General features: G+C 47.5%; 1 protein-coding gene across 4 annotated transcripts in view; it reads right to left on the bottom strand.

Annotated features, from left to right (window-relative positions):
• The window catches only part of SNX29 (sorting nexin 29), a 549,826-nt gene that overhangs the window by 169,645 nt on the left and 367,263 nt on the right, over window positions 1-12,918 (bottom strand). For all 4 annotated transcript variants that reach the window (XR_003793181.1, XM_029220773.1, XM_029220775.1 and 1 more), the window contains 2 exons: window positions 8,031-8,086; window positions 4,904-4,985 (listed from right to left, as the gene is read on the bottom strand). Coding sequence is in view for 3 of the 4 variants with exons in the window: in XM_029220773.1 (XP_029076606.1) it covers window positions 4,904-4,985; window positions 8,031-8,086 (138 nt within the window). In the remaining variant the exon portion in view is untranslated. The remainder of the gene's footprint in view (window positions 1-4,903; window positions 4,986-8,030; window positions 8,087-12,918) is intronic.

Below are 12,918 nucleotides of genomic sequence, written 5' to 3'. Positions count from 1 at the left end.
AGAGAGAGAGAGAGAGAGAGAGAGAGAGAGAGAGAGAGAGAGAGAGAAACTGAGCAAGACCAGTTAGTAAACAGGGTTTTGCTTTGGTTTTTTCCATTCTGTTTGTTGCTATTTAGTCATTGCGTCTCTGGCTAGTGTCTGCTGGCAGCCAAGCATTAGTTGGCAGAGGCCAGAAGTGAGAAACATTTGTGGAAGAAAAATTGAAATTGGGAAAGTTCTGGACATCAATTTTACTTTTGCTCTGAAAACTGGTCAAAGGCTGCCTTTTCTTTTTTTTTTTTTTTTTTTTTTTTTTAAAGGCTGCCTTTTCTTACTTTTATGCCAGAACACACCTCAGCACCCACCTTGGGACCTGGGAGTAGAGTGTGGAAACCATGGTGTTTGGAGATACAAACTTTTTTTAATAACTTGCACTCAATCCAGTCAAGGGACAGCACTTCTGGCCAGGATCCTTTGTGCAAAATATACACCCAGATCTCTCCCACAAGACAAGTGGTGAGAGCCCAGTAACACCGGGCAGCAGGTGACCTAGCTGAGTTCCTCTGCAGTCAGAAGCGCCACAGCTCCCAAGCGTCCCAGGGCAGGCTCTGGGGACCCTGCCACTGCTCAAACAAGAGGTTCTGAGGAAGCATCCCTGAAACTCTTCTGTGGCCAGAGCAGTCATGGTCAAGAGGCCCTGCTTTAACAACTTTCCAAAGCAAACTTGCGCACAGCTTGGCTCTGGGTTTTGCAGGGCTCTGATGTGTGTACTGCAGGGGGCCTGGAACAGATGGACAGAAAAACCCTGGCTTGGCGGCAGGGGGGCCCTTGGCCCATGGCCTCAGGGATGCAGGGGGCCATCCACACAGGCAAGTTCTTGGTCAGGCTGGGCCCTTCCAAGGCAACTGCCCCATCTGCTTCTCGGATTTTTAAATCTGGACTCTGCCCACATTCACAGAACCTGTGCAACCCGGCATCTTGTCAGAAAATGCTTTGGGGGCTGAGAGTCATGTTACTGAATGAGCTGCTTCTCTGTGTCTTTGTTTTCTCATCTATAAAATGGGGATAATAAGCATTTGTTACCTCACAGGGTTGTTGTGAGGATTGAATGAGCTATTTTATGTAACATACACAGACCACTGAGAGGTGGCGTTTCCCAAATATTATTCATTCCCATAGCACTGTCCTAAACTTCTTGCTGTTTTCATTATCATACATTTAGTATTTTTCTTTAAGCTGACTCACTTTCTTTCTGCTTAAGTTTATTTTAAAAGGAAACTGTACATCACTGTGGTAAATGGAAAAATAGTAGAAGGCAGATATAAAAAATACAATGGAAGAAAACAATGTAGTTAACCGAGCTGGAGTCTGTTGCCTGCCAAAGGCGTTGATCCTGGGCCTTCCTCTGTCTTTGCTAAGATGCATGATTAGAGGGTGTTAAAGGCCTAATGGCCATGTGGAGACTTTCTCTTTCAGGTCATTGTCAGTGATGGAAGAGCTGAAAGGCGAGTGGCCTTCTCCCTGCAGAACTATTTATTGGACGTCCAGTCTCTGTCTCTCTAAAACCTCACTAAGCACACAGATCACACAGAAGATCATCTTGCTTTCTGCCACTCTGGGAGAGACTGTTCTAGATCATCACCATGCAACAGAGCTTCCTGAGATGATGGAAATGTGCTGTATCCGCGTTGTCCAATACGGCAGCCACCAGCCACATGTGGCTAAGAAGTACTTGAAATGTGGCTGGTGTGCCTGAGGAACTAGAGTTTAATTTCTTCCCATTTTGATTAAGTCAAATTTAAACGATGCCACCAATTGTGGCACAGTGGTTAAGAATCCTCCTGCCAATGCAGGGGACACAGGTTTGAGCCCTGGTCCAGGAAGATCCCACATGCCGCGGAGCAACTAAGCCCGTGTGCCACAACTACTGAAGCCCGTGCACCTAGAGCCCATGTTCCACAACAAAGAGTATCTCCTGCTTGCAGCAACTAGAGAAAGCCCACGTGCAGCAGCGAAGACCCAACACAGCCAAAAAAAAAAAAACAAAAAAACAAAAAAACATTTAAATGACCACACGTGGCTAGTGGCTGTCGGACTGGACAGTGCAGATCTACTGAGAAAGCTACATGTGCTGATCCTTTTGTCTGGGCTCTTCAAAGGAACTATGGTTCATTTTGAGGTTATGCCCTTGGCTTCCTTGGAGGGAGAGCTTAAGGAAACCTGACAGTGATTTGTCCTAGGGATGTAACAGGGCATCATCTACCACATTCTTTATTATTGCTTCATCTAAAGCTCTGTGAGGACATTTCTTTCAGAACTCCCTTTGAGGAACTGACATATTTTCTTCTCATTAGCAATGGAATTACCCAAAATAGCCACATTTCCATTTTCACACTGGTTGCCAGGAAGCTCAAAGGAAACTTACAAACCAATGAGAGCAACCACATAGGATCTCATATATATGTATGTATGTATATATATGATTTCCACTGTTCCCTTAATGGAAACACTCTTAGTTTACATCTTCTCTGACTCTTGATATTTTATTTCTTACTTCTATTTTATCACTCTTTTCTGAGTTTCTCTAGAAATTATCTCAAATCTTTTGTGGAATTATATAAAATGCATTTTTTTAACTAATAAAAATAATGTCCAACAGTACCAGTATTTTACAGGAGTCACTCTCCAATATCATTTATCATTTAAAAAACAACAAAAACCAAAAAAATCACACTGTAATGAAGACTTTCTAAAATGCTTCCAAACACATGCTCAGAGTTTGCTCTTAGGTACCAACCAGAAGCGTTGTTAGCTAAAAGGAGAAAAACAGTTGCATTCAACACACTCCAAGATCAGGAGAGATTTCAGACAGCCCACAGTGTGGGACGCAGCTGCTCTACGTGATGTGGGAGCTGTCAGCCTCATGGCTCCATGAAATCCAGGCCTTATCCTCCACGCACTGGCTGGACCACACCCAGGAAAGCTCTGGAAATGGTCAAGGATGGGGAGAGTGTGGCTCGAATCCCACGGTGGCCACTGTGGAAACAATCTCCCAGGCAACTGCATATTTGCTGTGTCCATCTCATTCCTTAACTGGCTTTCAGGAGCTAAAAATGGCCCTTGCTTCCTGGGGTGAGGGGAGGGAGAGGAGTGAAAAATGAAAGGTCAAGGAAACCTCTCAAGCGATCTCACATTTTAATTTTGCTCTAAAATAAAGCTGTCTGCTTCACTTTTTTCATTCTCCAGGCAACACCTCCCAGCTTTCTGATGACCGCAAAGCAGAACTTGAAGGATGCTCAAATAAGAGATTTGGGGGGGGGGTTGGTTTTGGATAAAAGGAGAAAAGGATATTCGGAAATCTGTCATATCTAATTCTCTTTTCAAGCCAGAGCTGAGAGCATCAGGAACACTCAGATTCTCTTCTTAAAGTGCTACTGTCGCCCAGCTGAACAAGTAAACTAGAATAACTTTCCAGTGCAAACTTCCTTGCCAAACTCTAGCTCATTTGTCCGTAAGATTTCAGGTAAGAGGCGTGTATCATGCTTAAGCCCATTATATAACCCATGCCCACTGCCAGTCCTGCCATCAAAGACTAAACACAGCGATCATTTTGGAAGATGAGAAACGAATACCAAGTGCCTACTGGACACCATGTATTTCTAATCCCAATAACAACAGCTTTGCAAAGTAAGCATTATTATTATTTCTGTTTTACAGATAAGGAAACTGAGATTTACCTAAGGCCACAAAACTGAAACCAGGGCTTCTATCCTCAAGTTCAAGGGTCCTTTTTGCAACACCCCAGTCTCTGGGGAAACTATCCTAATAGCTGAGAAGACTTCTTCAATGGTCAATTCCCCACTAAGAAAAATGGCAACAGAACTCAAGGCTCTTCGCGGAGCTCATGGGGAATCAGAACAAAGTGTAGTGAAAGTTGTTGTGATAATTCAACAGCAGAACCAGAAGTGGCTAAGAGTCAAAGCTGAAGACAAAACAGTCCCAGGACAAGTGGACGCCAACAGCTGCAGATCAGGTAAGAAAAAGAGAAACAAGAAAGCCAAGAAGAGGATAGGTAGGCAGGGCTGGAAGAGGCATCAGAAAATCAGAGAAAAGATGGACAACTGGGGTCCCAACTGTTGGGGCAAAATCACCTCCAAAACAAAGGTCCCCTGGGTTTCAGACACTCAATCCTCAGCTGGGGAGGGGGTGATCAGCTCTACCTCAAGCAAGCAGAGGGCACATCTGCAGTGTCCACTTGCCAAGTGGCTGTTGCCCCTTCTTTGGCAAAGAGTGGCCTGGTTTTCATCTGGGGAGCCCCCTCACCCTCTCTCAGTCACATGGTCAGATGAGGGAAACTCCAACCCCAGTGCCAGTGGGGGTCACATGATTCGAAGCTGGCCCATCACAGGAGTCCATCTCCCAACACTGGGGTTTAGGGATGGGCTTGGGATCCAAGACAGACTCCTGAGAGATGCCCAGACAGGCTGAGAGTCTGGTGCTGCTGGGAGCTGCCTGGTCCACCCACAGAGGGCGCCAGCCTGAAAAGGACGCCCAAGCAGAGGAAACCAGGGGAAATGGGAGCAGATGTCTGACCACAGGTCCAGGCAGGTCTGAGGCCAGACCAACGCCTGGACGTTTCAGTTGCAACACGAGCCAACAAATCCCATTCCTGCTCAAGCAGTCCGAGCTGAGCGGTCATGGCCACGCTAGGAGGCCCGACAGCACGAGAAAGCTCCACCCTGCCTCCTTCTGTCTGACAGAAGGATCATTTCCTCGGGGAGGCTGGGCAGGTGGATGCTGTCATCTGGAGGCTGTGGCCTCTACGTATGGCACCCCATCGCCAAGAGGCAAAAGCACCAGAGAGTAACAAACAAGTGTGGTCCCCACCCCAGCGGTGACATCTAACTGAAAACCAGGTGATTACCTGATACACGTGGAATGCATTGGTGGCTTTGCCCCGGAGAAACACTGACGGGATCCAGACGTTGATCAGCGCTCGGTTTGATCTGAACAAAAGAAAGATGCAGAGAGGTCATTTCAATTTGCCAAAAACAGGGAGGAAGCTATTTTCTCCCCTACGAGGCACACGATGTACGGCAACATCTATTACACTTAACTGTAAGCTAAAGGATCAGTTTCCATCTCTAATTACTTGGTCCCCCAAGATTATTTTTCAGGGGCTTAGTTTAAAAAAAAAAAAAAAAAAATATATATATATATATATATAAAATTTATATATGCAGTTTGTATTCTGGAATGAGAAAGAGCTGCCCCTTCAGTCCTTACTAACTGAGTGACCGTGGCCCATAGTTTATCTGAACCTCAGTTTGCTCATCTGAAGAGGGCGAAGATCACTGGAAGCCCCCACGAGGCGGGGGAGGGTCAAGAGCACGCCCACAGGGCTTCTGGAGCGTTTGGAGGAGTCACGCAGCCTCCTCACCGTGCCCACTTTAGACCCTGAGCCCCACTTTAAGGTCAGGCTCCACGGAAGAGCTCAGGAGGCCAACACTCAGGCTATGCAAGAGACAGCTCTTTGGGGTGGGGAGAGGGGATCCCAGGAAGCCAGGCACCAATAACCGCTCTTGCAACTGTTCCAAAAACACTGTCTGTGGCTTGAATAGAGCAAAATCACTTACTGAGTACATACACTGCACGGCTCCGTGCTGTCACCTAGATTATCTCGGTTGATCCTCGCCGGCTATTTGAGAGAACTTCAAGGGTTCTTTCAGTTATGTGACAGTTCCGCCTTGCGAGATGACTTGAACCTAACTCTGAGTCACTGGGCGCACACACCCACCACCACCACTCTTCCACCAGCTGGATCTACATCATGTGAAGCTGATAAGTGTCACTGAAACTTCCAGATCAATCATTAACAGCTCTCACAGCAGTGCTGTGCAATTCTGGAAGGGCTGGGAGGTCCTAGCCCTTGTTTCTGCTAGGAGTTGCTCCAGGGCTAAGCGCTTTTCCTGGAGCTCTCCTTATCTCTAAAGAGCAGCTCTTAAAAATTCGCCAGCCTCCTGTGCTTAGAACACAGTTTGAGACACTGATGATGGAAGAGTCCATGACTCAACAGCCTCACAATCTCCACAGTAAAGAGCATTTCATTTTCACAAAGCAATGCTTCTCTCCTGAAGCAGCATTTCTTCTAAGCTCTGAGCCCAGGTGCTGACCGCCTTCATGGGGCAAAATACACCCTATTGATCACCTCCCCAGGGCTCCAAGTACAAGCTGCCATTCTGAGGCACCAAACTGATTTGGATATCTAGTGACACCCCTCCTGGAAAGGTCCCCAAAACTGTGCTAGTGACTAGAGTGTTCCCCTTTCATTTCTGTCGGGAGTGGGAGGGGTGTAGAAGTGTAACTGACATTCTGGTTTTCATTAACCTCCCAGGATTGGTGAGGGCTGGACCACCTCCCAGGGCTCCAGGAGGTCCCCCAGGTCCCCCCGAACATGCTCTCCCTTTCAGAGCACATAGCTCGCTGTATTAGAATTGACTGTCCTCTCTCTCCTAGACCCAGAAGTGTGAGTTAAGGGAATAAAATAATGATCCCGAGTATGGAAGACCAAAGAAGTTGGAGGAGTCAAATCTACCAGGGCAGTTGGTATGAAGGGAGGGCCGGGGGAGGCTGGGGATGGAGCTGAGGTCAGCCAGGGCCTTCTCTGCAAGAGAAGAGGGAGAGGGAAATGGCGCTTCCCTCTGGCTTTAGTGGAGATGATCAACCTGGGGGGGAGGAGGAGAAGATATGAGGTGGCTGGACCCAGCAGAGGTTGCCTGAGAGCAGGGACCATGGCTGATTCATCCCCTCCACCGAGGACCTGGCACGACCCCTCCCTGCAGCAGGCACGAGATAAATTCTTGCTTTATGAATGAGTCCCTTGCGCCTCACGAGTGGCTCGTCTCTGGGGTCCCCTCTGCGGCTTTCACCTCTCTCCTCAGCTGGTCCCCCCTTTCCCTCTGCCAGGCCACCATCCCATGATCCTCTTCACTATGTACTCCCCTCCACCCCGCCCCGCAAAGGCCCATGCGAAGCACACTCGTCTTTGATTTTCATCCTTCACCTCTTAACTTCCATGACCCCCCTCACCAATCTAACAGGCACCTCTACCTCTACCGCTGCTGCCAAGCACTGTGGGGCCTCTTGATCCCCTCCGTGCTTTTCATAACCCCACTCTTGTGATCTGCGCCTTATGAATGAGGAAACTCAGGCTCAGAGAGGTTAAGTGGCTCGTCCAAGGTCACACCAGCATTGAGTCCCGCAGTTAAGATTTCAACTTGGCTCAGCCTGGCTCTAACAAAATGCTCTTCCGATGCCCCGCTCTCTCTCCTGGGGAAGCTGAACCTTCCTCTACTCAGCACAACTAAATGAGAGAGAAGGGAGGTTCTGCTTGTCCTTAACTCAGGACTCACTCCTCTCTTCCCCAGCCCCAGGGGATTACTGGTCCAAAAAGTGAGGCAACTTGATCAGAAAGAGTCATTCTGAAGACCAACTAAATTCCTTAGGGGTTACCAGCAGAGGCGCCAGACAGAATTAAATCCAATCAAAAATCAGACCAACGTACTGAACTACTGTCGTTTCCAATAGCCCAGGGGTTGCAAACTCAAAATTGGAACGGGAGACACCCAGACAGTGGAATGAGTGGAGTGGGCTGCCGTCAGACAGAAGGGAGAAGTGGGGCCTGTGGCGAGCTGGCGAGCACGCGCCCTGGATGGAAGCAGCGGCTGCTCAGCTCCAGCGGATGGCGGCCGTGCTGGGGTTTCTTCTTTTAAAGAAGATGGAGAAATTTAAATTTTCATGAGGTACCTTCCAACCCTTAAATGTCAGCCAAAAAAAAATTTGTTTTTCAATACTCAAAGAGGGAGCTAAAAACACATCTGAAGGCCAGACTCAGGCTGCGGGCAAACAACTCCCCACCTCTACAATAACCAAATCCGTCATGCGGATTTCAACAGCGGTTGCTGGTTCCCTGTATGGTCTCCTGGGACGCAAGCCAAGTAACAGAGTCCTGCTTCTAAAGGGCCCCTCATGAGCAGATGCTGTGGACTTACGTTTCAAAATCCGACAAACTCTGGTCTTCGGATGTTTGACTCAAATCTCCGGGCACCTGCCATAGGGAGAGGGGGAAGGGGAGAGAGAAAATGCATCATGGTTACCATGGTTTGCATAAGCACAGGAAATTCTGCTTCTCAATGACCCCTGAGCATTTCCTGTGCAGAATGAGGTGAAGAAGCAGTTACTGGAAAACAATAAGAGATTTTATGGAAGGATGGTTAAAGATGGAGTTACAGTAATAAAAATATGCCACCATGAAAGACCTCAATTACTTTCACAGAAAAAAAGGACTGTTAATCCTACTGAGATCATCATGGGTGTGTAAAAGTACGTAATTTTGGAGCTACAGAGGCCTAATTAGGAGCTGAGAGGCAAGGTATCAAATGTGCAAAGGCAAAAATATGCATCATCACGCACAGACACACGTGGTGTGTAAACACAAAGGGAAATGTCTGTCCCCCAAATGGCTCTATCCTTTCCCCTCACGTGTGAGCAATTTAAGGCAGCCGAACATGACTTTCTCTTCTGACTCAGAAGGGCCCCATGAGAAGAGGATTGGGTGCAAGAAACTATAACGCCTGGTGGGATGGCAATTCTCATCCAGAGCAGACAGCGAATGGCCAGCACTTGTAGATGCTCAATAAATCGTGATGTTATCGGGCCCTGGGAATGAGCTTCCTTTTGTAATAGGAGAGAACTTAAGACTGTGGATCTAAACTAAGAAGAACCAAGAGGGATAGAGAAGGGTGCGGGGTGACGAGGGAAAGTTTCACACTGTGCACCTGTCGGGGCATTCTCCTTATCCTCAATCTTCATCAATCGTGATAAGGATCCGGGGGTGGGTAATGCTTCCTGCCCCCCAGATGAGGGAACTGAGGATCACAGAGGCTGAACTTGTCCAAGGCCACACATGCAGGAAAGGGATACGAATCCAGGTCTGTCCAGGCTTTTCTGCAACAAACCCTTAGCAAACAGAGGAAAAGCCAGCTCAAAGGTGATAGGAGAAGGTGAGAGTTGGCAAAGTCTTGCCTGAACAGAGGATAAGAAGACACTAGAAGGTAGTCCTTAGAGAAACAACAGGCTCCTTTTGGAGGCAGGAGGACACAGTGGTTATGCAGCCTGGGCTCTGGGACCACACGGCTCAGGATCCAATCCCGAGCTCCTGTGTGGCCGCGAGCAAGTCACTTGACTTCTCTGCATCACACTGTCCTTGTCTGTAAAATGGGTATGTATAATACTAATACGCACAGGGTTGTCCTGAGAACAAGAGGAGTTGATACGTGTAGAGCATGTGGAACAGTGCCAGGCAGGTAGAAGGGTCTCCTTGACTGACCTGTGCGCTATAATAATATGACAACTATTGAGAAGCTGTCTGTTATCCTTGACACCATACACGAATCTGCCCACCACCTGGGGTTGTCTCACCCCATACATGGCAGCCCTGAGGGAGAATGGCCCAAGCTGAGCCCTTTCCAGGTCCCTGGAACTAAGAAATTCAATTGGGCTCCGGGCTGCAGGCTTTGTTAAGGAGCTGCTGTTGAGAGATTCTTTCAAGCCCAACAAGGAGAAACCCGCCTAACCGCTTGAGAGAACATCAGTTTCAAAAGATCAGGAACTCCCTGGGCTGGGGGTCGGGGTGGCCCTGCTGTTAGAGGGACTGTTGTTTTCCTCTGGGCGGCTGTGGTGAGAGCTGGTACAACCTATCAGGGGAAGCCACGAGGCTGTGTGTACTGAGATCCCTAAAGACACCTACATCCTTTGACCCAGAAATCACAGTCCTCTGCTATCCAGAGGAAACAAAGACGCCAACCAAAAGGATCTAAAGGTCCAACTAGAGAGGAATGATTCAAGAAATTATGACATGTCCGTATGAGATGCCTGGTTTAAAAAGAAACGAGTTACACACACACACACTCATGAAGGTATGAGCACAAAAATAATTCTGGAAAAGGATCTAAGAAAATAACAGTGGCTATCGTTGATAACAGATAATGAGTGGGACTGGGGAGAGAAATGATACTTATTTTTCATTTGCTATCTTTCTGGAAGATTAAAAAAATTTATCTTTTGAGTGAATTGCTTTAAAAGAATTTAAATGTGCTTTTGAAGAATGAGATAGCATTCCACGTGCAGTTATGAAAACACCTCCAAGATGGATCACCACGTGAAAGCAAAAGTAGGGTACGGACGGTGGGTCTAATACAGCACCTTGGGTGAGAAAACAGAGAATGAAAAATATCAGGTTGTATTTGTTTGTTTTTGCATCAAGAAGGTAGAGAAGTGAAGTTCAAGGCACCAATCAAAGGGGCACCAGCCTGCGGGCGCCGGGGCGGGGGTGGGGCCCAGGCAGCGGGGTGGGAGGAGGCTGTTTAGTCAACACTCTTTTGTATAGTTCGAGTTTCGAAATAATCTAATACTAACAATTAAAAATGTAAACTAGAATGCATTATCCCACCAAAAGAGTGCTTTTGATAAATTTCTAATGGCATAGAAAAAAAAGCTCCTGGTCTCTGTTTAATAAAAAGCCGCTATGGGGAATTCCCCGGTGGTCCAGTGGTTAGGGCTCAGCGCTTTCACTGCCGAGGGCCTGGGTTCAATCCCTGGTTGGGAAACTAGGATCCTGCAAGCCACAGGGCATGACCAAAACAAAATTTAAAAAGAAAAAAAAAGCTGCTACGGACTGCAAATACCTAGTGCGAGTCCTGAATACAACTCATAATGACTGTGGATCAATATTAGCATGAAAGAGATCCGAAAGACAGTGGGGTATCAGATACGAGAGAGGGTAGTCAGATGGATTTGTAGCATGGATCTGAACTTCCCTGTACTTTCTACAATTAAGACGCATTAATCGTGTAAATACTAACAGATACATATTATACTGTATACATACACGTACATAATATATACCTACATTAATTATATACATAATATATTCAGTGTGTACCGCATTACTGCGTAAAGTGAATAAGACAGTCTTTCCAATCCTCCCCCGCAGGATGGGAGAGGCTGTGCCCTCAGGTCCTCTATTCATGGGGGATGAACGAGGGCTAAGGCTCGCTCTGAAGCGCCCCCTTCCAAACACCAGTCTCCCCTCAGCGCTTCCACGTGGAACCCAGGGCCTTCTCTGGTGGGGCTGCAGGGTGGCTCTCCACCTCTCTTCTCTGAGCTTTCCCTCAGCACCTGAGCCTGGGGAGGGTTCTCTGGCACAACGTGAGGATCAGGTAAGCAGATCGGAGGAAGGACCCACAGACTGTGAAGGCACGAGCGGCATCATTACACTGCCTTTAAATGCAGGCTCTTCTCAAACGGGATGTGAACAGAGCTTGGGCCCGGGGAACCTCATTCCCAAGAAGCAAGGTTCTGACTGTCTGCCCCACCAGGCTGAGGGGAAGGGTGACCAGAAGCAAAAGGTGAGGTTTTTAAGGACAGATGTCACTCTACAATGATATGAACAAAGAGCTTCTGAAAACAATCCATTTTTAAAAGAAAGTTTCTTCCTGACAGATAAATTTCCCTTCAGGGATGCTTATTTGTAGGGGGACCCTCTTGGACAATGGATGTTAAGTATCTGGGAGTTGTTAAATCCTCCCAACTCAGGAGTTTTTCTTCTTTTTTCAAAAAATTTTTCCTTTTTAAAAAAATTTTTTTCTTTTTAAAATTTTATTTTTATTTATTTTTATTTTTGGCTGCATTGGGTCTTTGGTGCTGTGTGCGGGCTTTTCTCTAGTTGCAGCGAGCAGGGGCTACTCTTCGTTGTGGTGCGCAGGCTTCTCATTGCAGTGGCTTCTCTTGTTGCAGAGCACGGGCTCTAGGTACATGGGCTTCAGTAGTTGTGGCACGTGGGCTCAGCAGTTGTGGCTCACAGGCTCTAGAGCGCAGGCTCAGTAGTTGTGGCTCACGGGCTTAACTGCTCCGCGGCATGTGGTATCTTTCTGGACGAGGGCTCAAACCCGTTTCCCTTGCCCTGGTAGGCAGATTCTTAACCCCTGTGCCACCCGGGAAGCCCCCAGGAGTTTTTCTTCTGATTACTGGCATTATTGGCATCAGCAAGCCAGGAGACATTTATGTGTCCACCTGAGTTCAGGGAGGCTGGCTGGAAAAAGAGTCCATGAACTTTCTGACCTCGGTGCAATAGATCTTAAAAATCAGGCCAGGCTCTACAGCAACTGCAGTATGATAACTGATGGCCAAACTTATTAAACATCTTAACATGCTCTCTTTTCATTCTGTCTACCCAGACTGGAGCTAGATAGCATCTGGGGTTTACAGTAAGCATCCAGAAAGCTGATTTGACTTCATATTCTGGCAGTGAAAGACTTGTGGGGTAGAGATTTTGTAAGAAAAATCAACTGGCCACAAACATCTCTCGTGCCTTCCTGAAGCCCTGGGGAGTCCTGGAGGACACATCTCTGCAATGGAGGCTTCTTTCTGATTCCCTCCAACATGGAGCACAAGTAAGTGTGGTTGTCCTCATTTGCTTCTCCCTGGCCCTGCAGAGAAGGAGGCTCATCATCTGGCCTGCAGTCTGGGGGTTCGGGGGTCAGTATGTGAGTGCAGAGAAAGGCAGAGCCCATGGCTGGAGAAACAGAGCAGCCAGGATTTCTGGGTCTTTCTGTAGCAAACACCCCAGGCGCTGCATACACAAGGATGTGGAGGGACAGGCGAGACCCACAATCAGAATCCTTTTCCATCTCTGGGTACACAAGTCAGCCTCCACTGATCATGAAAGAAGTCACATGGCTCTCTGAAGGTCCTGCTAGAAAGCAACAAAGATGGAGGGCAGAGGGTGCCAATGTGCGCTGAACATCTACTATGCACGCCAGTGTATTCGCACATTATTAATCCTCAAATAAACACTGTGAAGGATGTACTATCACAAGT

This window comes from Monodon monoceros, unplaced genomic scaffold (genome assembly GCF_005190385.1).
Source record: "Monodon monoceros isolate NGI ecotype Baffin Bay Population unplaced genomic scaffold, NGI_Narwhal_1 Super_Scaffold_13, whole genome shotgun sequence".
Classification (NCBI taxonomy): domain Eukaryota; kingdom Metazoa; phylum Chordata; class Mammalia; order Artiodactyla; family Monodontidae; genus Monodon; species Monodon monoceros.
This window is presented reverse-complemented; position numbering and strand designations above follow the sequence as displayed.